The sequence below is a fragment of the Phocoena sinus genome, chromosome 11 (assembly GCF_008692025.1).
Source record: "Phocoena sinus isolate mPhoSin1 chromosome 11, mPhoSin1.pri, whole genome shotgun sequence".
Taxonomy (NCBI): Eukaryota; Metazoa; Chordata; class Mammalia; order Artiodactyla; family Phocoenidae; genus Phocoena; species Phocoena sinus.
Window position 1 is genome coordinate 22,812,429 of NC_045773.1, and position 26,119 is coordinate 22,838,547.

The window sequence follows — 26,119 nt, forward strand, 5'->3', positions numbered from 1 at the left end:
TATATCTGTCGATATTTATTAATTTATTTAACTGATTATAAATTAATCTGGTAAGAGGAATAACTACTGGAACTTTTTAAATACTCACTTTTTAAATAATAAACTTTTAATTTTTGTATTATATATTTTACATGTAAGTATATAAACTATATAATTTATGAAGAATTACAAATATCTTTTTAAAATTTTAGTAAGAATAGCAGCGCTGTTTTATGGCTTTGCAAATCCCTTTAATATCTAGCTTAATATTTGCTTCTGCAACAGATCTGTTGCAATATGCTGTTTTGGTGGAAGTATATGAAGAAAATCTGGCCTCATAGAGCTATGTATCTGGAAAACAGAGCAGTTTTTAATAATCATTTCATATAATTCTGAATATTATTCTTTGATACTACACTAAAACCTGTAACAGTGTCTTTATTACAGATAGGTTTTAACATAGAATCTGAAACTATTTCAATGAATTTTTTTTTTTGAATTTTTAAAAATTATTTATTTGTTTATTTTTAACATCTTTATTGGAGTATAATTGCTTTACAATGGTGTGTTAGTTTCTGCTGTATAACAAAGTGAATCAACTAATACGTATATGTATATCTCCAAATCCCCTCCCTCTTGCGTCTCCCTGACACCCTCCCTATCCCACCCCTCTAGGTGGTCAAAAACCACCGAGCTGATCTCCCTGTGCTATGTGGCTGCTTCCCACTAGCTATCTGTTTTACATTTGGTAGTGCATATATGTCCATGCCACTCTCTCACTTTGTCCCAGATTACCCTTCCCCCTCCCGTGTCCTCAAGTCCATTCTCTACGTCTGCGTCGTTATTCCTGTCCTTCCCCTAGGTTCTTCAGAACCATTTTTTTCTTTTTTTTTTATAGATTCCATATATATGTGTTAGCATACAGTATTTGTTTTTCTCTTTCTGACTTATTTCACTCTGTATGACAGACTCTAGGTCCATCCACCTCACTACAAATAACTCAATTTTGTTTCTTTTTATGGCTGAGTAATAGTCCATTGTATACATGTGCCACATCTTCTTTATCCATTCATCTGTCGATGGACACTGAGGTTGCTTCCATATCATGACTATTGTAAATAGATCTGCAACGAACATTGTGGTACTTGACTCTTTTTGATTTACGGTTTTCTCAGGGTATATGCCCAGTAGTGGGATTGCTGGGTCGTATGGTAGTTCTATTTTTACTTTTTTAAGGAACCTCCATACTGTTCTCCATAGTGGCTGTATCAATTTACATTCCCACCAACAGTGCAAGAGGGTTCCCTTTTCTCCACACACTCTCCAGCATTTATTGTTTGTAGGTTTTTTGATAATGGCCATTCTGACCAGTGTGAGGTGATACCTCGTTGTAGTTTTGATTTGCATTTCTCTAATGATTAGTGATGTTGAGCATCCTTTCATGTGTTTGTTGGCAATCTGTATATCTTCTTTGGAGAAATGTCTGTTTAGATCTTCTGCCCATTTTTGGATCGGGTTGTTTGTTTTTTTGATATTGAGCTGCATGAGCTGCTTGTATATTTTGGAGATTAATCCTTTGTCAGTTGCTTCGTTTGCAAATATTTTCTCCCAATCTGAGCATTGTCTTTTCGTCTTGTATATGGTTTCCTTTGCTGTGCAAAAGCTTTTAAGTTTCATTAGATCCCATTTCTTTATTTTTGTTTTTATTTCCACTTCTCTAGGAGGTGGGTCAAAAAGGATCTTGCTGTGATTTATGTCATAGAGTGTTCTGCCTGTGTTTTCCTTAAGAGTTTTATAGTGTCTGGCCTTACAGTTAGGTCATTAATCCATTTTGAGTGTACTTTTGTGTATGGTGTTAGGGAGTGTTCTAATTTCATTCTTTTACATGTAGCTGTCCAGTTTTCCCAGCACCACTTATTGAAGAGGCTGTCTTTTCTCCATGGTATATTCTTGCCTCCTTTATCAATAATAAGTGCATAGGTTTATGTCTGGGCTTTCTATCCTGTTCCATTGATCTGTATTTCTGTTTTTTGTGCCAGTACCATACTGTCTTGATTACTGTAGCTTTGTAATATAGTCTGAAGTCAGGGAGCCTGAATCCTCCAGCTCCCTTTTTCTTTCTCAAGATTGCTTTGGCTATTTGGGGTCTTTCGTGTTTCCATACAAAGTGTGAAATTTTTTTGTTCTAGTTCTGTGAAAAGTGCCATTGGTATTTTGATAGGGATTGCATTGAATCTATAGATTGCTTTGGGTAGTATAGTCATTTTCACAATGTTGATTCTTGCAATCCAAGGACATGGTATATCTCTCTATCTGTTTGTAGTATCTTTAATTTCTTTCATCAGTGTCTTATAGTTTTCTGCATACAGGTCTTTTGTCTCCTTAGGTAGGTTTATTTCTAGGTATTTTATTCTTTTGCTGCAATGGTAAATGAGAGTGTTTTCTTAATTTCTCTTTCAGATTTTTCAGCATTAGTACATAGGAATGCAAGAGATTTCTGTGCATTAATTTTGTGTCCTGCTGCTTTACCAAATTCACTGATTAGCTCTAGTAGTTTTCTGGTAGCATCTTTAGGATTCTCTGTGTATAGTATCATGTCATCGGCAAACAGTGACAGTTTTATTTCTTCTTTTCTGATTTGGCTTCCTTTTATTTCTTTTTCTTCTCTGATTGTTGTGGCTAAAACTTCCAAAACTATGTTGAATAATAGTGGTGAGAGTGGGAAACCTTGTCTTGTTCCTGATCTTCATGGAAATGCTTTCAGTTTTTCACCATTGAGAATGATGTTTGCTGTGGGTTTGTCATATATCGCCTTTATTATGTTGAGGTAAGTTCCCTCTATGCCTACTTTCTGGAGGGTTTTTATCATAAACGGGTGTTGAATTTTGTTGAAAGCTTTTTCTGCATCTTTTGAGATGATGATATGGTTTTTCTCCTTCAATTTGTTTATATGGTGTGCCACATTGATTGATTTGCCTATATTGAAGAAACCTTGCATTCCTGGGATAAACCCCACTTGATCATGGTGGATGATCCTTTTAATGTGTTGTTGGATTCTGTTTGCTAGTATTTTGTTGAGGATTTTTGCATCTATATTCATTAGTGATATTGGCCTATAGTTTTTTTTGTGTGTGTGACATCTTTCTCTGGTTTTGGTATCAGGGTGATGGTGGCCTTGTAGAATGAGTTTGGGAGAGTTCCTCCCTCTGCTATATTTTGGAAGAGTTTGAGAAGGACACATGTTAGCTCTTCTCTAAATGTTTGATAGAATTCACCTGTAAAGTCATCTGGTCCTGTGCTTTTGTGTATTGGAAGATTTTTAATCACAGTTTCAATTTCAGTGCTTGTGATTGGTCTGTTTATATTTTCTTTTTCTTCCTGGTTCAGTCTTGTAAGGTTGTGCTTTTCTAAGAATTTGTCTCTTTCTTCCAGATTGTCCATTTTATTGGCATATAGTTAGTAATCTCTCATGACCCTTTGTATTTCTGCAGTGTCAGTTGTTACTTCTCCTTTTTCTTTTCTAATTGTATTGATTTGAGTGTTTTCCCTTTCTTTCTTGATGAGTCTGGCTAATGGTTTATCAATTTTGTTTATCTTCTCAAAGAACCAGCTTTTAGTTTTATTGATCTTTGCTATTGTTTCCTTCATTTCTTTTTCATTTATTTCTGATCTGATCTTTATGATTTCTTCTGCTAACTTTCAGGTTTTTTTGTTCTTACTCTGATTGCTTTAGGTGTAAGGTTAGGTTGTTTATTTGAGATGTTTCTTGTTTCCTGAGATAGGATGGTACTGCTGTAAACTTCCCTCTTATAACTGCTTTTGTTGCATCCCATAGGTTTTAGGCCGTCATGTTTTCATTGTCATTTGTTTGTAGGTGTTTTTTGATTTCCTCTTTGGTTTCTTCAGTGATCTCTTGGTTATTTAGTAATGTACTGTTTAGCCTCCATGTGTTTGTATTTTTTATAGTTCTTTTCCTGTAGTTGATATCTAGTCCCATAGCGTTGTGGTCAGAAAAGATACTTGATACAATTTCAATTTTCTTAAATTTACCAAGGCTTGATATGTGACCCAAGATACGATCTATCCTGGAGAATGTTCCATGAGCACTTGAGAAGAAAGTGTATTCTGTTGTTTTTGGATGGAATGTCCTATAAATAGCAGTTAAGTCCATGTTGTTTAATGTGTCGTTTAAAGCTTGTGTTTCTTATTTATTTTCATTTTGGATGATCTGTCCATTGGTGAAAGTGGGATGTTAAAGTCCCCTACTATGATTGCATTACTGTCAGTTTCTCCTTTTATGGCTGTTAGCATTTGCCTTATGTATTGAGGTGCTCGTATGTTGGGTGCATACATATTTACAATTGTTATATCTTATTGGATTGATCCCTTGATCATTATGTAGTGTCCTTCTTTGTCTCTTGTAATAGTCTTTATTTTAAAGTCTATTTTGTCTGATATGAGAATTGCTACTCCAGCTTTCTTTTGATTTCCATTTGCATGGAATATCTTTTTTCCATCTCCTCACTTTCAGTCTCTGTGTGTCCCTAGGTCTGAATTGGGTCTCTGGTAGACAGCATATATATGGGTCTTGTTTTTGTATCCATTCAGCCAGTCTGTGTCTTTTGGTTGGAGCATTGAATCCATTTACATTTAAGGTGGTTATCGATATGTATGTTCCTATTCCCATTTTCTTAATTGTTTTGGGTTTGTTATTGTAGGTCTTTTCCTTCTCTTGTGTTTCCTGCCTAGAGAAGTTCCTTTAGCATTTGTTATAAAGCTGGTTTGGTGGTAATGAATTCTCTTAGGTTTTGCTTCTCTGTAAAGGTTTTAATTTCTGTGTCGAATTGGAATGAGATCCTTGTTGGGTAGAGTAATCTTGGTTGCAGGTTTATCCCTTTCATCACTTTAAATATGTCCTGCCACTCCCTTCTGGCTTGCAGAGTTTCTGATGAAAGATCAGCTGTTAACCTTATGGGGATTGCCTTGTATGTTATTTGTTGCTTTTCCCTTGCTGCTTTTAATATTTTTTCTGTGTATTTAATTTTCGGTGTTTTGATTAATATGTGTCTTGGCGTGTTTCTCCTTGGATTTATCCTGTTTGCGACTCTCTGTGCTTCCTGGCCTTGATTGATCATTTCCTTTCCCATATTAGGGAAATTTTCTACTATAATCTCTTCAAATATTTTATCAGACCCTTTATTTTTCTCTTCTTTTTTTGAGACCCCTATAATTCGAATGTTCGTGTGTTTAATGTTGTCCCAGAGGTCTCTGAGACTGTCCTCACTTCTTTTCATTCTTTTTTCTTTATTCTGCCCTGTAGTTGTTATTTCCACTGTTTTATCTTCCAGGTCACTTATCTGTTCTTCTGCCTCAGTATTCTGCTACTGATTCCTTCTAGAGAATTTTAATTTTCATTTATTATGTTGTTCATCATTGTTTGTTTGCTCTTTAGTTCTTCTAGGTCCTTGTTAAACATTTGTTGTATTTTCTCCATTCTATTTCCAAGATTTTGGATCATGTTTACTATCATTACTCTGAATTCTTTTTCAGGTAGGCTACCTATTTCCTCTTCGTTTGTTTGGTCTGGTGGGTTTTTTCCTTGCCCCTTCATCTGCTGTGTTTTTCTCTGTCTTATCATTTTGCTTAACTTGCTGTGTTTGGGGTGTCTTTTTCACAGGCTGCAGGTTTGTAGTGCCTGTTTTTTTGGTGTCTGCCCCCAGTGGGTAAAGTTGGTTCAGTGGGTTGTGTAGGCCTCTTGGTGGAGGGGACTGGTGCCTGAGTTCTGGTGGATTAGGTTGGATCTTGTCTTTGTGGTGGGCAGGACTGCATCTGGTGGTGTGTTTTGGGGTGTCTGTGAACCTATTATGTTTTTAGGCATTCTCTCTGCTAATGGGTGGCATTGTGTTCCTGTCTTGCTAGTTGTTTGGTATTGGGTGTCTAGCACTGGAGCTTACTGCTCGTTGTTGAGTGGAGCTGGGTCTTAGCATTGAGACAGAGATCTCTGGGAGAACTCTCACCGGTTGATATTACGAGGGGCCGGGGTGGGTGGTCTCTGTTGGACCAATGTCCTGAACTCGACTCTTCCCACCTCAGAGGCTCAGGCCTGACACCCGGCCAGAGAACCAAGACCATCAGCCACATGGCTGCTAGTGTTGGAGGGTCTCCTGCAGCGGCAGGGAGCAGCTGTGGCTCACCACAGGGACAAGGGCACTGGAGCAGAAGTTCTGGGAAGTACTCCTTGGTGTGAGCCCTCCCAGAGTCCACCATTAGTGTCACCAAAGAGCCTGTAGTCAATGAACTTTTTATGCTCTGTGATATTGAAATCTATTGGTCTGTCTTGCACAGTAAGTGGATTTTACACGTGCATGATTTAATCATACGGAAAATTTTGGATTATGCAGATCTTCCAAAGGTTAACACATTTCAACATACAATATCAAAAAATTTACATCTGTTAATATCACACCATTATCAGAAAAGCTTCTAAGTTTTGAGAAGCTGTCAAGGTGGTAGATGCAATTTTTCCAGAATTCTGATTTTCATTTGAAAATACAAATTTTTCTTATAATCCACAGAATGCTAGGCTGCTGTCCTTGAAGTGGCAGACTTACTTCACTCATTTTTGAGAAAATGTCTGCCAGGTGTCTAAGTCTGAACAACCATAGTGTGTTCTTCACTCTTCCATGGAAAAGTGGGTGGTTTAGCTCTCTACTCAAACAGTTATACAAATACTTTGCCTCAGAACAACCGTCATAGTTCAGTATGCAGCAGAGTGCCTTTTGTATGCTTCCCATTTGATCACACAGAATATTAGAAATATGTGTACTCAAGGGTTGAGATTTAATACAATTAATTTTTATTGTTTTTTTTTACTGTTCACTACGAACATTCTTACTTGAAAGTGGCAACTTTTCCTTGTGAATGTGAGGTGGTGAAAAATAACATGAATAACTATTACAGATTCATGCTGCTTGATCCCATGGTCACATGCCCACAGTTTTACCTACATTTACTTTTGCTTCATCAGGGCAGATTATTATTACTACTACTACTACCACCACTACTACTACTGCTCCTACTTTAAAAGTAGTTCTTACATCAGGGACCTCCCCCAGGGTTCTGTAAGCCGCACTTGGAGAACCACTATAGTAGAGAAGTGAAAATAGACAGTTTAATATTGAAACTATGCAAAAGTCCTGTCCACATCGTCAACAGATTCAGATTACAGAGCAGCCCCTTGCATAGACTTCTGGAGTATCATTTTGGGGACAGCTTGATTTCTCCAATTACCATGCTGGTGCCGTTATTCCCTAGAGTCCTTCTCCTCAAGATAAAGTCTAGGGATATTTTGACCCTACTGTGTAGCCCCGTCTTCCTTTGAAGTCAAGCCTCCGGAACAGCTGCAGTCCATTTTTCTCTGTTTGCTTCTTTCTTTGTATCTCTTTCTTCTCTCACTCTCTGCCTCCCTGAGATTCTCCACCTTACAAACTTAGATGTGCACCATATGGACTTAATAGAAGTAATGATCACAAAAGAAAAATGAAAATAGGAGGGGCTCCAGTTGCCAAAGTTTAATATGGACATTAAAACATATGATTGAATTAAAAGTTCTTAAAAATGTAAATGCAACATAATCGATCAAATTAAAAATAATTTCAGTGAAAGGAAAATGGTAAGGCTGCACTGTAAAGAAAATTCATCAAGGAGTTGATGGGTTCATCGGTGCAGGTGTATAACTCTGATTAAAATGTTGACCTCAGACTGTTTTCAGGTCAGGGTGGCCAGTGAGCCTCAGGTTGTAAAAGTCATCTCTTCTTCTGTTCTGAAAGGGGAGCGGGTCTCCATAAGCAAATCATACTAGTGTCTATCACTTGGAAATGACTAGAAACTAGCGCATGCTACGGTGGACCTATTCTGTCTAGTGATCCTCCCTGTAACTCTGTTGTCAGCAGAGACCCTTAGTTATAATATTAGCTTGTAGTATACTCCTAGAAAAGAAAGTTACCTCACTTTTAATTTTTCCCAAAAGATTAAAAGGAGCACTTCTCTTATTTTCACACTATGCTTATTATTCCAGAAGTAATAACTGATCCCCATCATTTAATGTATGCCTACCATATGTAGCAGGATGGTATACATGCTGAAAGGTGCAAACTACCACATCTAAGATTATCTCCCTTAATAATATAGTATTGACTATATCAAAGGTCTATCTGAGCTACTAGGAAGAAGCTTTGAAATGTCTAAGTCTGTTAGACAGTCAGGTTTGTATCTTATTTTTTTTTTAGATTTGTATCATTTAAATTAAAACATTTCCAAGATATATGCCTGTGTTAATTAATTAATATGATAAATACTATGTGTAAGCCATTGAGCTTTAGACATTAAGGAGGATGCTTAGAAATATAAGAAATGATGTCAGTTACTAGATAACTGGGGAAATAAAACAAAAAGAAAAATCAACAATACAAACTAATATATATAAAATGTTAACCAGTGTTTGCCCTGAGAGAATCTGCTTCTCTCTTAGTAGCAGTAGCCATTGGGGCATCCCAGATAACCACCAGCCTGGCTTGTGGAAATGTTGATACCTTACGATGTCCACCCTATCAAGGGGAATTGAAGATGAGCTCAAAGAGGATACTGGGCCCCAAATTTACGGAGCCTAAAAATGTGTAGGTGACCTTTTCTGCCACTCGCCTCCTTTCACGATAATAGCTGCTATCCTATAATAAGCACCTAAGACCTTTATCCATAGAGGAAAAGCCGGAAAGCTTTTCACATTTCCAGTCTTCAGTGGTATTCTTTTCTTTCTCTTGTGGAAGTTGCATCTAATGTGATAAATGACCTTAGATAGATACAAGGCTCTCGCGCTCAACATGGTCATACCAGGGACACTCACTAATAGCCATATGTGTGATTCCTGGGAACACGGCTGCCCCACACCAAGATAAGACCTATCCCAAAATTCTATTGGTCCTGCCTAATAAACAAGGGAAAATGGAAGAATTCTGCTCTAACTCTACTCTTGGCTCTGATCATAGATAACAAAATACAGAAATTTGGAGATCATATTATCCATAAAGATCCTGTAAAGGAAGCTAAATACAAACCAACCTCTGTGCTCTTTATGCTAAGGGACTACATTTGTGTCCTTTAAGTTGTGCCTGTGGTAGCTCAGCCCATGTTTACTAGCATACCCTTTATTTTATTTTTTAATTGATTTTATTGAAGTATAGTTGATTTACAATGTCGTGTTAATTTCTACTGTGTATATATATTTTCATATTCTTTTCCATTATGGTTTATCACAGGATATTGAATATGGCATACCCTTTTTTAAAGCTTACTCAATATTGACAACTATAATTATAGTACATTTACAGATGTGAGTTAGCAGCGAAATATTATAAAAGGAGAATTTCCAAGCTGAACATGGAAATAAGTAAGATTTGAATCATTGGAAAAAAGGAAGAAGGAGGAAATTTAGTAAAGGATCAGAAGCAAGTCATCAGATCTGTTCCACATTTGGGACTTGGTACTGGGATCATAACAGTGGCAAAGACTGCAAGCCAGGACCTGAGGAGATCAGGAGGCTGTCCTGTAGAAAGTAACGGTTTTGCAGCAACATGTTATGGGTGAAAAGAACTGAGTAGGGCAATCAAGTTAGTAGCCAGAATCTACAGTATTAGGTAGAACCTAGAACCCAAGCAGATTTGCCGCATAGAGGTAAAAGTGAGTAGAAACAAGAGCAGAGATAGAAAAAGAGATGAGACAAAGTGGGGAGCTATGGTTTAAATCTGTGACCAGGAGGAGGATGGCACAGTTGATGGACTTGGGAAAGTCAAAGGTGGAAACTATATAGAGCGACTGGGAGAGGATGACACTAGGACCTAGTCATGCTTTGTTTGAGATGAAGCTATAACATCAGATGGAATCTGTGTGGAGGCAGAGATGTGGGAATACAGGGGAAGATCCAAAGAGAAGTATGAGGGACAAATGGATGTCACCCTCATTTTGAAGGGCCCAGTAAACCACACTCCGGACTCACTGCATTGGAAATTGTTCCCCTGCAGTACAGCTCAGTTAAAATGAGAAACCAGTCAAAACCCAAAGTGTCCTGTCACAGAAAGTCTTGTTCTTAGTGCTTCTAGTGGGGAAAAAGTTGCTAACTACAGGGCTCTCTGAGGAATTTCTCTTAGACTCAATGTAAATTTTTCATTTGCTTTCCTCTGGGTCAGAGCATAAATTCTGCTTCTCTCACAAATCTCTCTTCATTCAGTTATAGTTTACCCAACCTTAGAGTATGATTTAGTTCCCTCTGTTTTTCTAAACAGAGCAAACTCTTCATTGTCGGTGGTGACAGAGAAAGACAAAGTGATACAAAGAAGCAGGAATATTTTGAACAATTCTAGTGATAGTTTGTGTTTAACTTGACACTATACTTTGTTTTAGCCAATAAACTTCAAAATTAACTTTATTTCTATTAATATTAAAATTGGTTCACATTCCCAGAACACCCACTATTGCCTAGCTAGTAAAAGTTAGCAGAGGTGAGCAGGGGTGTCCACCAACCCAGCATCTATGAAAAACTGAGTGACACGTAAAAACTAAGTGTGGGAGAAAAACCTTACCTGAGTCTGAATTAATAATAAATAATTACTATTGCTAAGATCTATTAGCTGCTTTCTAAGTTTTTGATAATCTGACACATGGCTGTATAGTCTGAATAAATGTGAGATTTTTAATGACCAAGATAACAAGTATTTCAAAAGCCCAATACTATGATTTGTTACTAGTTTAGTATCTGTTTCCTATAAATAAAGCAGGTGGCCTCTCTTGGCTGTTATGTGGCCATTCAGAAGAGCCAAGTTCCTTGCCATCAGTCTCACCAATCTGTGGCCCACATTTTAAAGACTCTATTGCTGCACACGGTCTATTAGAAATGTCCTGATGTTAAAAGTTTTAATCAATCAAATCAGGCTTGTTGATTTAGTGGGATTTTGTGGACAAATCTTTGTTATCAGCTGTATAATAATTATAAGCTGTTTTACCAGTGGATAAGGGAAGGATTACTCTCCTCTTTGAGAATTGTAACTTTATAATTACATGTATTTACTTGCCTTATCAGAATAGAATTTACCAGCTGAGACACAGGATTATTTTTATTCAAAAGACTCCTGGGTAAATTGAAGAAGCACACTTTTTGGGGGTGGGGTGGGGGAGTTTAGCTTTTGTAGACAGTTGTTCCTGGAATGAAGAACAAATAAAATGAAATGAGTTTTATTTTTTCTTTCCTTTTTGAAATGTATTCATACTTGGCACAAAAATTACCTAGATGGTTAATTCAGCCCAACCCCTGATACTGTTGAGAAATGTACAGGCATTTATCGACAACTTGGTGTATTCAGTGTGCAGATGTGTTTTAGCCAAAGCTTTGGATTTCATATGGGCATTTTTATGGTTCTGGATCAGAATCTGCCAAAACCTTAAGAGAACTTTTCTTTTTTAGAATTCATTTTCCCTTCTTGCTGTCCCACTTCAATCTGCAGCTAACTTCTATGTCTCAAATATGCCTGAAGAGGAATTTGCTTTTCTCTCAGGTGTTCATTATGATTCCAAGTTAAGCTCATAAGGAAGTAATAATGAGTCTAGATAATCTGTAGATTGGATCCTGTTTCTCTTAGCCAGATCTTCTCAATTTGATTTTTCCACCCAATACCAAAATTTTGTTTCAGCAACATAAACATTTTGCTTCTCTTTTTCCAGATGTCTTTAGAAACAGAAATCCCTTGTGGTCTCCCTCCTTATCCTTTCCAATCTTTCTAATGTTCCCTAAACTCTCTCTGAAGTTGTTGAGAACGTAATCAACCCTAAGTCAGAAACCTTGTCTTCTATTTCTCTTACTTTCTTGATAAGGCACCAGCACCTCTTCTCCGTGGACACTTTTTTTTTTTTTTTGCGGTACGCGGGCCTCTCACTGCTGTGGCCTTTCCCATTGCGGAGCGCAGACTCAGCGGCCACGGCTCACGGGCCCAGCCGCTCTGCGGCATGTGGGATCCTCCCGGACTGGGGCACGAACGAACCCGTGTCCCCTGCATCGGCAGGCGGACTCTCAACCACTGCACCACCAGAGAAGCCCATGGACACTTCTTTATACTTGCTTCCTGAAATACTAACAGATTGGAGCCACAGCCAGAGGAATGCAAATCAAGTGTCCTTAGCATGGACACAGGGAAACTGCTGTGTGATGGTTTGGTCTGCTTGAGGAGAAGAGAAACCCCGAGCATTCAAGCGTTAAGAGACAGCCACCGAGCATTCAGCTGTGTCTGTCTACTTGGCAGCCGTCCATTCAGCAAGGCTTCAGTTATTCTAGGGTGTGAGACCCGGAGAGGAGATTATCCTTCTGACTCCCATCAGAAAGTGACCCTTGGCAGATTGCCTGTGACCGACTAGCTTGGAAAAATTTTCATTCAGAATGTTTGAGCCCTAGGCTTGCTGCTTTACACTGAGTCAGCAGAGACTAAGGGACGCCCAGCTGAGTGGTGGCACCATCCTGGGCAGAGTGAGGGCAGATGCCCAGCAGGGCCAGTGTCTGGCTCTGCGTCTGATAACACCCCTGGCCTCTTGGCCTTTTTGCACATTTTCCAGCTGTGCTCTGTACCGAGTTTTCATCTTCTTCTCTTCCTTTCTCAGTTCCTGCTCCCTGCAAGATGAGGTGGACCTGGTCCCCGCCTGCACCCCAGCGTCACCAAGCACATCTTCCCTTCTGTCCATGTTTCAGTTCTGGTGCGGCTGTCATTGGGAACGTGGCTCCTGGAGGAGGGTTCTGTCAGGGCACGTCTCTTCTCCTCTCTCTGTGTGATTCTCATTTTTCCTCTGTTCCCACTCTCCCCATTTTCTACACACCCAGTTCCTCACCTGCCTTTCTGCCTTGCCAGTGTCCACTCACCTCTCTTCATCTCCTCCCTCCTTCACTGTCTGCTGTGGGTGATTATTTACTGGGACAAATTTCACTTCACATTGACATCTATCTCCTCTCCTCCTTTTAATCACTAACATCTTCTCCCTGTGTCATTGGAGACAGGGACATTGAAGACAATCCTTTTCTGTCATCGAGCCTTAAATCCTCTCATTTTCAAAATCGATAAACACTTATGAATGCTTAAACTTCATGACACTTAAACCTTAGACCGAGTCTCACAGGACCTATCTAAACTATTAGGCTAGTTAAAGTTTTCTGAGATCTAATATTTAAGTTTCCAGACAAAGAATCTACTATATTTGGCAATTTGAGTTTTCATTTTACCCCTGGGTAGTTAATGTGACTAACTGAAATTTATATCGTGTCGGACATCTGCTGCCTTGCGTAAGAAAAAGCCTACCGCACCTGAAGAAAGCAGTCAGTGTAATTACAGGACTAGGGCTCCTTTAAGGAAGATGGCCTCTGTGCTATGCAGTGTTTTGTTTTTGTTTTATTTTTGTGGATGTAATGACTTGATTCTCCGACCACCTTAATAAAAAGGAGGTTTAGTGTAAGGCTTTAATGGAATTGCACCTGGAAAGCCCCCTACTCAAACCTTCTCACTCCCTCTTGTTCTTTCCTAGTGCCTCTACCCCCTCAGCCTCTCGCTAAGGCCAGCCTGCTCCCTCTGTGTTCCCTAGAAGTGCAGATCGCACAGGTCATCCATCTTTTAAGCTTATGTAATAACCATCCGTCCTGTTGTCTACAGCCCATCCAACTAGGCCGTGTTGTTGGGGTCTTTGAGGGGACCCAACAGATTCTTCCCCATTTGGGTTATGATCCTGGTGAGAAATAGGAAAAAAAGACTAAGGAAACCAAAATATCACCTTCGTTACTAACAAAGAAGTTGAAGGAGGTACCTTGCTATATACTAACGGTGAGCTTTCTTACTCTGAACCCCAGAATTAGGCAGCTCTCCACAGCCATTCATGGCCACTGCTGGCCTTGGGCAGGTCTCTCACCGCGGGGCAGAGGATGACCTGGGCTCACTGTGAGCAGCGTGTCAAAGGAAAGGCAGAGGGAGGGGCTGGGCTGCCCGTGCCGACTTCCTCTTTTCACATAGTTCAGCCAGATAAGGCTCTCCGCTGCCACCGTGGAGCCAGTGAGAGTCGAAGAAGAGACAAGGCATATTATGCCAATGGCTGCCCCTCCGCATGGAAGGAAACGCCCCCTCAGGTACATTGCAGGTCATTAGTCTCCTTAGGAGTGGGCTGCCTTTTGGTCAGGTGCCCACCCCAGTCTAGGTAATGGACATCTCTTCAAAAACAAGAGCCCAAAGTTGATTTCCTGAGCAGAAGCCGGGGGTGGAGCACTTTAACAAGGAACATGGCAGGTATGGGGACTGGCATATCCTGCATCCTGCTTATGACCTCACAATACCACCGTCTGCTCCCTGAGTATTTTCTCTGTGACCAGTCAGTTCCTTTCTTCATGCCTCAGTTTCCTTATGTAACCCTTGAAAGTCATATTTGATCAGCCATCAGTGAGAAAGAGAGAGAGAAACGTTGCTATCAGGGAAGAGACTGAAGCAGATTCAGTCCGTGCTGTTGTACAGGTGACAGGTGTAATAAGCCTCTCCCAGAGAGCGCCACCTTGAGGCTGTCTGGAGGCAGAGTTACCTAAGCAGAGAGACTAACTTTCTCATGGAATGTTTTAGAACAGGGAAGACAGATAGCTTTCATCTCACGCCACCTTCTCTTCATTAGCAGTGGCTGCCTGTAGTCTGTGCCAAGAAAGATTCTGAGACTATATCCCAGCTCAGCAGAAAAGAGTTCTCTGATCGTTACTGATGTGGGTAAGGAGAGTGAGGGCCCTTGAGCCAAGCTAGTGGCCATTGTTGATTCAAAGAGAGCATGGGTGGGACTTCCTTCCCTAGAAATATAACTGCCGCTGCATCAGAAGTAGGAAGTGGGAGCTTCAAGCTGGAGAAGCACCAAATGAGGCTGGGCCACAGGGCCACAAATTTGGATGGTGCAGCAGAAAGGTCTGCAGACTTTTTCTGTAAACGGCCAGATTTTAGGCTTTGTGAGCCATGTATTCCCTGTCGCAATAACTCAGCTCTGCCATCGTGGTGCCAAAGCAGCGTAGACAGTACAGAAAGGAATGGGCGTGGTGGTGCCACAGTAAATCTTATTTTACGAAAGCAAACAGTGGGACATCGTTTGTTGCCTGGTGTAGAGAAGAGACCAAGATCTAGAACTAGAAGGTCTAGAACTCTGGAAACTTCCCATGGTACCAGTGTCTAAATCTCCCTCCATCCTCAGCTCTGAAAGATGTCGTTAGGAGCCAACAAAGCATTTGACAGGCAATATTAAGCTCTCCAAATCTAACTTCTTCTCAGGAAAATATTAGCAATGACGTCTACTCAGGAAAATATTTCTCCCAGACACATTCAGAGCCTGCGCAGTGATATAGTCACGCCACTGCATAGGCAGCAGTGGAGTTCCAAAGCCAGTGTTTCGGACAGAAGTCTCACACCACCGAAATTACCTGTGAAAATTCCTGCAATCACCTTAAATTAGAATATATCAATGCATGGATTGAAAGCCATGAGGTAGACTCAAGGAAGGTGTGAAAGGGAAGTCCACATGCAGATAGATAAGGGCATATGTAGGAATGTTCCTTCTTTATAAGAACAGTCCTATCCCAGCAGGTGCAGAACTATAAAGTGTCCTACTTGCCATTTTAGTTTCACATTAAGGCTCCTGTACCTTTGGTTTGCATTAATATCTGTGTTACTTTTTTGAGAGTTCATATAGTTGAAAGCAAGAGCATAGGTACCTGTCATAAGCCCTCAACAATTATATGTCAGACTTGATCCTAAACCTGCTTGTGTGATCATAAACGCATACACACCATTCATGGAAATGTTGTAAAAAACCTGGCATTCCGCTTCCTGCCACCGCCTGCTGTCATCATAGGAATGCCTGTCACACTCACACCCTGGGCATTCGGTGTTTTCTTACCAAGGGAGAAGAAATCATTGAGGCAAGTAGGTGTGCATGATACAGCCCCAGAGGCTATCTTATGCTATCTTCAATTTTTATAAAATGTGATACAAGGTATTTTAGTAAGATACTCATCCAGCTGCAGTAACTTTCCCGGGTTGCTCAGCTAGTTGGTAACAGAGCAAAGTTTAAATCTCAGCTTCCTCATCTGTGAAATGGGAATAAAAATATGGCAGCCTCACAGGGTTATTGTAAGGAGAAGATTAGTTTTAAAATAACCTAGAATGATCCCTGACTCAATAAATGTCAGCTGTCATTTTTATCTGAGCTCTTGTCCACACTTGACTGATTCCATATGGATGGACTCCACTGGCTGCCTGCAAGGTGCTAGATGTGAGATGCCCATCATCTCAGATGAATGAGGGCCACTGATGCAGCAGGAGCTTTGCCTCTCATCCTCAATGAATTATTCCATTTCCAACAGTATAATAACAAACACAAGAGATGTGATGAGCTTTCTAAATTTACATGTCACCAAGAAAATGGACCTCCTCTGTCTGATTGTCACTTGAAAGAATAATGGAGGAGGATCAAGGGCACAGGGACCGTGAACATTTGAGGAGGAATCTGCTGCTTTATAGAATTTGGTTTGCTTCCACTGACCTCTCCTATCCCAGGGGGAGGGAAAAAAGACTCAATTACTCAAAGCAGAGGTCGAAATATTTTAGGATTTATGAGCCATGCTGTTTCTGTCACAAGTCCTCAGCTCTGCCACTGTAGTGCAAAAGCAGCCGTTGACAATCTGTAAATGAATCACTTTGGCTGTGTTCCACTGAAACTTTATTTATGGACACTGAAATTTGAATTTCATGTAATTTTCATATATCACAAAATATTATTCTGATTTTTTCCCCAACTGTTTAAAAAATGTAAAAACTATTCTTAGTTCCCAGGTGGTACAAAAAGAGGCAGCAGGCTGGGTTTGTCCCCCACGCCATAGTTTGCTAGCCCTGACAGCACCAGCCGGAGAGTCAGATATGTCACGGCTCACTGGTTGTTTGACTGAACAAATTATCTCACATGTCTGGACCTCAATTTCCTCCAGTGAGAACAAGAGACTTATCCTAAAGGAGCCCTGGGATTCCTTCTAGCACTAAAAGGCCAAGGCTGTGTGGTTGTCATGTGGTTTTACAGTCAGACAAACCTGGGTTCTAGTCCTGGTTCAGCCTGTGATCTGCTGGGGGATGTTGGGCAAGTTCCTAAGCCTCCCAGTGCCTCAGTCGCCTCATCTGTAAAGTGGGGATCAAAATGATGTCAACTTTAGGGTTGCTGTGAAGATTCAACTGATAGGATACTTGTGAGCCCCTTTAGTCACTTGTCCAAAAAACATTTATTATACCTAGTATATACTGAATAAGTGCTAACTATTGTATTCTTTTTTGAAAAGCTGAATTCCTATTAATATAATACTTTTAAAAAGACAGCTTCTGTACCCTTTGACTAGAGAGTGATTTTCTTCACAGCCCTGTAATAAAAAGCTGGCCTGAGTAGCAGGGAGGGGCTGCACCTTTTGAACAAAGCCCTGTAATTTGTATCCACTACTGTTGTCTTCTCTCCACGTAATGAAAGCAAAGAACAAATTTTGATAAATTAACCTGGCATCTCCGTATACAGCTCTTTCACTCCACCCAGTGGCAGGAAGTCAGTGGTAAATCATGCAGAAGAGGTGGAGATTTTTTAAAGATTTTAATAATTATGGTTATTCTTTTTATAATATCCTCTACCAATAGAGCAAGATTTCATTTTAAAATCTGTCCCCTTTGACTCTCTATGTATTGCTGTTTTTAAGGCATGCAGTTGGTAGGTAATGATTTAGCTGGGTGGCTTTCAACAGGCAGATATGAAGAAATGCCTAAAGTTTGACCAGCATGAGTTGATCAGTTAACTGTATAGGTGGTTATTAAAAGTGTTTTCCTGCAGCCTCATTAAAAAGCAATGCAGCGTTTAATAAATATTAGAGCATGTCAGCAGCACAATTTAAATGTGGGGAAGAGATCAATTTCCTTTGTAATTGGGTGCACAGGCATAAACAGTCTGTTTGGAACTCTTGATTCTGTGTCACAGTTTAAAGCACCTATGATGGTTTCTATTTAGAAATAAAAACTGGGGTGGGAATGGGAGATGTCAGTCACTTGGTGAATCAAGAAGAAACTAACCTGAAATGCTCACATAGTATCATTAACAAAAGGAATCTGCAAACCAGCAAGGCTCCCTCTGTTCCTCTTTTCTTTTCCAATGACCTCATTTCCGTGACTGCTGTTTTTCTTTCTAACCCTCTTCTCTGTGTATCCCCACTTCCCCTTCCAGCTTCTCTCTCAACAGGAACCAGGAAGCGACTTGTAATTCCTCTCCAAGGCAGGGTCCTTGGGCAGCAGGGCCTGCCCTGGCTTTGCTTCTCCCTGGCCTGTCCCTAGCCCCGCTGGCCGAGCAGAAACCAGTCAGGGTGCTGGAAGGGAGATGCTGGCAGGGTCAGGGTAGGGCTGCTGCAGAAGAAGGGACTTGGCAACCTCACTTGTTTTCCCCTCACTCTCTGTTTGACTCTTTGTCTCTCATTCTCTTAGTTATCTCCGTCTCTAGTCTCCTCTTTCATCCCTTCTGCCTCTCTCTCTCTCTCTTTTTTTTTTTTTTTTTTTTTTGTCTCTTTCCCTTTCTCCCTCTCTGTCTCTCTTGTCTCTCTGTGTGTCTCTCTCCTGCCTCTCTTTCTGTTTCTTTCTTTTCGACTCTCCTGCCTCGGGCTCTGCCATGCCTTCTGTCTCATCTGGTCTCTGTCTGTGTGTGCTTCTCTCTTTCTTGCCTCTGTTTCTGACACCCCCACACACACACCTCACGGGACAGATTTGCATCTGACCAAGGCCCCTGTGTATGTGCCCCCTTCCTCCTCATACCCCTGTGCCCGAGCTTTATATTTCAGCGCGAGGTTCTCTTCCAAAACTGCTTGGTTCTGAGTGTGCCTAGTGTGTGCTTAATAATTAAGGCTGTAATGAAAGTAACTGCAAGTATAATTAAAATACACTTTAGTGGATCCTGGAATGATGAAGCGATTAGGCATTTTGATATGGCCCTGCAGGAGTAGCTGGAGGGAGAGAAGGGCCGTGTGTTTGTGCGACGCTGCCCCACCCTCTCTTACCCTGGCCCCGCTGGCTAGTTGTTAACCTTGAGCACAGCAGCCTCTTCTGCCTGGGCGGCCGGCAGTGGCAGCAGCTTGGAGTCTTCCCTCAAGGGCACTCAGTACAGCCAGTTAATACATGGACCTTCCTAGAGAAAGAGGCCACGACAGAAGCCCCTGAGAACTCAGAGATAGTTCAGGAGCAACCCTCCTCATTTTCTCTCAGGCCATTTGGGGTTTTGATTTCAACCTCCTGAAAAAGTGTTATTTGGGGGTGTTGGGTCAGCAAGGTGATCCGAGGAGGACTCACCCACACTTGCTGCCGTCTCGAGCACACTTTGTATGGATGAGTCCATCTGTAGTTATTCAGTCCATCTACAGACACATCCTGCGTGTGGGATACTGTGCTGAGCCTGGAGGTACGCGGTGAGCAAGGCTGACCAAGTGGCAGCCCTCGTGAAGCGTGTGCTTCGTGGGGACAAGAGCAACATCAGTGAGCAGTCCAAATAGTGCTGTGATTTTAGACGTACAAAGTATTCTAGAAGCTCATTTTACAGTCCCCTACTCTGGATTGGGGGTTGGGATGTGGTGACAAGAAGGCATCCCCAAAGAAATGTCATTTAAACAGGTAGCTCATGGACGTATGGTGTCTGCCCAGCAGAGAGGGCAACAGAGCTCCGGTTGGAGGGCACAGCAGGCCAAAGCCGCAGCTTGTCTGTAGGTTCACAGACTTCTTTGTCAGTCATTTTCCCCCTTGGGAATATCTGGTGCTACGTTGGGTGCTGAAGAGGGGATTAATTAAGGAACTGGCTAGTTGGTTATATCAGTCCATTTATCCCTCCCCCAAAAAGTGATCAGGAGCTTATTTCAACCATACACCTGGAAAGGAACCCAGCTAAACATGACCACACAGTTCTTTCAGTGGGCAGGAACCATAATAAAGTTGGCCCTCAGGAAGAGGAGGGTCTGACTTGGCGGCAGACCTCAGGAGCATCATTCCAGCACTTGTCTCTTCACTTGACTTTTTCACCCTCTGAGTATTTGCACAGCCTTTCTCTTACCTGCTTACTTGTGACTGGTAAGTCCTTTTCATGCTACTACTTTCTATTTCATGGAAACTACTCATTGAGATTCTCTGGAGAGCGAATCTAATTGGACAAGCTAATGACCATGGTCTGTGTTTGGACCACCCCTGGATGAGGTGCAGTCAGTGTCTTGGGAACAATTGAGGTCCGCCTTGGGACAGAGAATACCCCGTGGTCCCTCATAGAGCAGGGGACAGTGGGGATGGAAGGTTTAGCCAGAAGGGGAGATTGGAAAGAGGAGACATCCTAGTTGTATGCGTTCCTTGTTCTTAAATAGCTTATAGCCTCATTGAGGTTCAGATGATCTCATGCATAGGAAAGTGCTGTGTGTTTTAAATGTCAAACAGGAGTCACCAGGAAATCAAAATAGCATCTGAAAAGCAAAGGATTTTGAAACCAAATCCTGCCAATCAGTCACTAAGCCTCACTGCTCTTGGCTTAAAAAAAAAAAAAAAGAACTGATTTATAAACACCGAACTCACAAGTTCATTTAGAAACATCGAACTCACAGAGTCCTTGAAAGGGTCAAATAAAGTAATGTGGGAGGACTTTGTAAATCAGAGATTTTTTTTATTGTTGTTATGACGATGATGATGACACATATTTACAAAATCATAAGGACTTATTCAAGTATAGCGTGGATGTTTCAAGCATTGTTGAATGCCCATTGCACTGCTTCCTAACTATTACTAGCCATGCTCGCTAGACTAGCCTTTAACTTATCTGTGCCTCAGTCCTCTCCTCTGTAAAAGGAAGATAATAATAGAAGCTATCTCAGGGTTGCTACTGAGGACCAAAGGAGCTAGTGTACTTAGAACCCCAGAACAATGTGTGACCCATGCTAAGTGATAGCTGCTATTATTGCTTTTATTATTATTATGGCTACGACTAGCACAGCTAATTCAGTCCAGTTAGATAGAGCTTGGCAGGCATGGGTGAGACCTGTACCCACGGGAGGAATCACGTGGAGGAAAGGTAGATTAGAAGGTGAGGAGTGTTCAGGCAGATGAGACTGCCTCTTGGGGCAATGCATGGGGATCTTGGGAGCTGTGTATTGAGAAAGGAAGAGGGAGAAGAGCCTTTTGTATCTTAACATAGATTTGTTCCCTGGCAGGTTGGAGGCCAGGTGGAGAGTGAGTTCTAGTCCATGTCTCTGTTGAAGGAGATAAACATTTCCATATTTAACTTGCGTTGACCTCCTGGTGCAAAGACTGATTCGATTCTGTGTCTGTCAGGGTTTTGATTCATGCTGCGTCACTACTCCATGAAAGTGCTGCCTACAGGTTAATGTTGGAATCCCTTAGCTTGCTACCCAACACCTCCCACAGTGTGATCCTCTGTCCTACTTTTCAACCTCTGGGACCTTGGCTGAAACTTTACCAAATGAGTCAAAATGCACACTGAGGTTGTTCTTAATGACATCGTAAATCTTTGGGCTTCCCTGGTGGCACAGTGGTTGAGAGTCCGCCTGCCGATGCAGGGGACACGGGTTCATGCCCCAGTGTGGGAAGATCCCACATGCCGCGGAGTGGCTGGGCCTGTGAGCCATGGCCACTGAGCCTGCGCGTCCGGAGCCTGTGCTCCGCAACGGGAGAGGCCACAGCAGTGAGAGGCCCGCGTACTGCAAATAATAATAATAATAATAATAAATCTTTACATCTGCATTAGTTAAGTACCAGTGTGAACCAAATTGCCCCGAAATTTAGCTGATTAACCTAAGGAACATTGATCATCTCGAAGTTTCTGTGGTGGGGAATCCAGGGCCGGCTTAGATGGGTCCTCTGACTCAAGGTCTGTCACATTGTTGCAGCCTGGGGTCCTGTCGCAGCCTGCCTTGGGGAGGGTCGCCTCCAGGCCCACTCACATGGTTGTTGACAGGATGCAGCTCCTCATGGGTTGTTGGAATGAAGGCCTCAGTTCATCCTTGGCTTTTGGCTGCAGGCTGCCCTGAGTTCCTTGCCTCATGAGCTTCTCCACAGGGCAGCCCATCGCCCACAACGTGGAAGTTGGCTTCGTCAGAGTAAACACACAGAAAGTGGACTTCGTCTCAGAAGTGACCTTCCATTACTTTTGCTATATTCTTGTTCATTAGAGGCAGGTTACTGGCTCCAGCCCACACTCAAGGGGCGTGAGCACCAAGAAGTTGGGATCAATCATTTGAGAACCATTTAGAAGGTGCCTCCCACCCTTACAAAGTAGTATGTTAGTTAAAGTAATGCTCACTCCCGTAACAACATGTATGTGCTGAAATGTCAGAGGCAACATACTAGAAGTTTCTTTCTCATTCATATAAAGTCGGAGACAGTGAGTGAGCCAGGTGCTCTGCTCTACAGGGTTACTCAAGCATCCGGGCTGAGGGAGTCGTTGTCATCTGAAAAAAAGTGTCTTCCAAGGTTGTCTTAGCTGACAGCATTCCAGAAGACAGACAAGGAAAACCAAGAGAGAGAGAATATAGAGAGTACCAATGGAGATGTTATGGGCATGTTTTTCATTTCTGCTCACAGTGTATTGGCCAGAACTCAGTCACATGAGCCTCCCGTCCGCGAGGGGACCCAGGAAACGCAGTTCCTGTTTGGGCAGCCACTTCCCAGCAGTAGCTCTCCCCCCCGTAGCAGAGGAGCATGGATCTTTGGAAGACAGCCAGCCATGACTCCCACAGAGACTTTGCCTTTTACAAAATGCTTTCACGTGTATTATTTCATTTGCTTCTCATGGCAACCTGTGCTACCAGCATTATTACCTCATTTTAAAGACAGGGAAACAGACCAGCATGTCGTTAGAACATAATTAAAGAGAGCAGGATTCAAGTACCATCTCTGCCTCTTACAACCTGTGTGACTATGGAGAAGTTCCCCTGTGAACCTCTCTGTGCCTCAGTTATCTCATCTGTGAAACGGGGACAATGGGATTTATTCATAGTCCTTGTAAAGTTTTCATAGGCCCCATGTAAGTCACTTAGCATTGTATCTGGTGTGCAAGATTAGCATTGCACTGGTATGCAAGTGCTTAATCAGTACTAGTTATGAGGAAGATGATCACAATGTTGTCTGGAGATAAAGAAGTTGAGGCGCAAAGGAGTTAAATGGTTTACCCAAAATTATGCAACTAATAGAGTGGCCAGCCAGGATCGGTGGCTGGGAATTTTAGGTAACAACTTCCCTACCTTTCAAGTTCTTGCTTGCCCTAGAGGCCATTGGTCAGATTCCTGTGTAAAGGTGCAGTGAGTCAGCCTTGACCCGAAGACACAGTGCCCAGTGTCCCCTTCACCATGGCTCTGGTGGTCCCAGGGTCCCGGGAAGATCAACACTGCACCACCTTCTCAGCTCATCTGCTCCTCCTTAACTTGGCCTTTGCCTTTTTGTATGAAACATGCTGACCGAGCACCTCCTTTTAATTTATACTCTGAGGTCCTCCAAGGCCTATATTTCAAGGTCTTTGTTTATAAATAGGCTCTGTCTTGCTAACTAGATGAAAGCATGGGAGAAGATGTAAGAGGAGATGTTTCATTAAGACACTTATATTTTATCACATTTCTCCCAGGGGCTTGTTCACACTGAAAGAAGACAAAAGCATTTCGCATGTTACATAGTCATCAAAGAACACATTTGGGTAGGGTAGCTTGGCCCGCAAATGCTACAGATCCACAAGGAATGGCCAAGAGACATCATCAGAGGCTACAATGTTCATTTTCATGGCGTCTGACCTTTTTGTTATATAGAGTGAGGAAGAAGCATAGATGGGCACATTGAATACTGTCATTGTCTCCAAGCAGTGGATTCACGGCCTTAGGTGGGCAGATTCTCTGAACTTCAGATCTCAGATTGGGTCACAACTCAGACCCTTCGTTTTAAGAGATCATTAAGATGAAAGACTTCTGGAATGGGCCAGAACCACATTAAGTCCACTTGAGTGTGGATTATCAGCAGAAATTTCAGCTTCTATCAGTAAAAAATGTCCATTAGCCTCTTGCAAGCCCTATCTTTCATCTTTTTTTCTAGCTGGACCATCACTTGATACAGATCTTGTCACATCATCTTCCCCGTCAATGACATTGATTAGAACCTGAATTTGATTTACTTCCTGGTGAAAGACCACAGAGAGCTTAGTCCTGAGCATCCTCATGTATTACTGCCAGTACTCCATACCATCCCAGTGCCTTGATTTACCATTCTCTTGCTCATTTTTTGTACATAACTTTTTCTTTAGATTCCGTATTCAGACTATTCAGTCAAGGGATAAATCCATTTCAGAATATTTTCCTCTTTCAAACTAGTTGAACAAGGTGTTGTTAATCTTTCTTTGTTCACAGTCTTCTAAGAACCTCATATTTCCATTTTTTTAATGCCAGAGAAAATACAGGCAGTATCTTTTTTAATGCCAGGCATTTGAGGTGAAAAGAAGAAAAAAATAAGTTTGTCATCTGGATATATCTGAATAGCCAGATCTGGATCATAAAAAGCTGAACTGAGTTGTAATTAAATGGTGTTAGGAAACTCGGGCATCCCATGATTTCAGATTGTACGAAACTTCCTGGGGCACCACCTCCAGTTCCATCTCAGTGACTGTACACCATCCCCCCACCCCCTTCCAGGAACCAATGTCCATGAGGCCCAGGACATTCTCAGTAACAGCGGACTCCCCATTACTTCGGCCGCCGACCTGGAGGATGCAGCCAAGAAAGCTGTGGCCAGCGTGGCTGAGAAGTGATGTCTTTGTCCTGATCCCTTGGAAGAAGAAGTGCATTTACCCATAAAAAGTAATGGTTTTCTCATCACTGTGAAGAAAATGGTTATCCCACTGGGGAAAAAACGGAGAAGGAAGGAGCAAGAATCACTGTATAAAAAATTCCAATCTGTATTTTCTTTTTTTAATATCTAAACAGCCTAAATAATCTGATTTCCCTTATAGTCTTCATTAAATTAATGCCCTGCATTCTAATACTTCGCTGTCATGGTGAGCTAGCTCGGTAGGCATTATTTTGCCAGCTTTGGGGAGCAGTCTATGTGGCCAACCAGTGTGCATGTGAGATCAGGCCCTGGTTTATTTACAACAATTTTGGTGAACATTTCGACCTGTGTAATTAAAAAAAACAAAACAAACAAAAAACTCAGGCTGTTAAAAAAAAAAATCAGACAAGATTACATTACCAAAAGGTGCAGCTAAGACATTGAAACAGATAGGTGTTATAAACTGCAACCGTTTTTACAATTTCCAACTCCAACATGTTTAGAAAATCCATAAATATTACAAAATATATTTTACAATGAAAGATCTGCAGTCAGTACCCCATACATGTATCCTACCATTTGCCTTAATATTAAATATGCTGTTTACCTTCCACTAAAAATAAAGCCAGAAGCCTTATTTGTGATTTTGGAGTAGAAGTTTCCCTTTTAATATCAAAACTGAAGAAGGCTGATTCTTACGGAAATCTCTGACGCTCATTTCAAGATGAGGCAACACTGAAAATTAAATTACACTGTGAGTATCTCTGTCTTCTCTCCCCTCCCATTTTCCCTCAGAATCGACCACCTGGGAAAATGTAATTGGGAGAAGTGGCTTTTTTGCCGTGTCCATTTTTACGGTGGGAATGTGATTTAGGTTTTTGTCTAAATTTTGGTAAATTTTTATCTGTACAGAAATTCAAATAAAATCCTCTGTTTTGTAAACTCTAATATCTGTGTTTCTTATTTTAATCCATTTTATTCCTCAAACATTTTTTCTCTTTTACTAAGACACTGGCCTTAGTGTCTTAGGCATATCTCCAAAGTTAGAAGATTTGGGTTGTCCCAGGATTATTCCAGTTCTACTCAACTTTATCAGCAACCATATCTGTTAAGAGATTATTTAATGAAAGAATGAACATTATATATACACCAGAAGCCCAGGTAAGTGCCACAGATGTCTAATAGGTTAA

General features: G+C 41.4%; 1 protein-coding gene across 2 annotated transcripts in view; it reads left to right on the forward strand.

The window, feature by feature from the left end:
• SUCLG2 (succinate-CoA ligase GDP-forming subunit beta) overlaps positions 1–25,877 on the forward strand; it is a 269,606-nt gene extending 243,729 nt beyond the window's left edge. For both annotated transcript variants that reach the window (XM_032649210.1, XM_032649211.1), the window contains one exon: positions 24,794–25,877. In XM_032649210.1, coding sequence (XP_032505101.1) covers positions 24,794–24,909 — 116 coding nt within the window. In that variant the 3' untranslated portion in view covers positions 24,910–25,877. The remainder of the gene's footprint in view (positions 1–24,793) is intronic.
• The last annotated feature ends 242 nt before the right edge of the window (positions 25,878–26,119 follow it).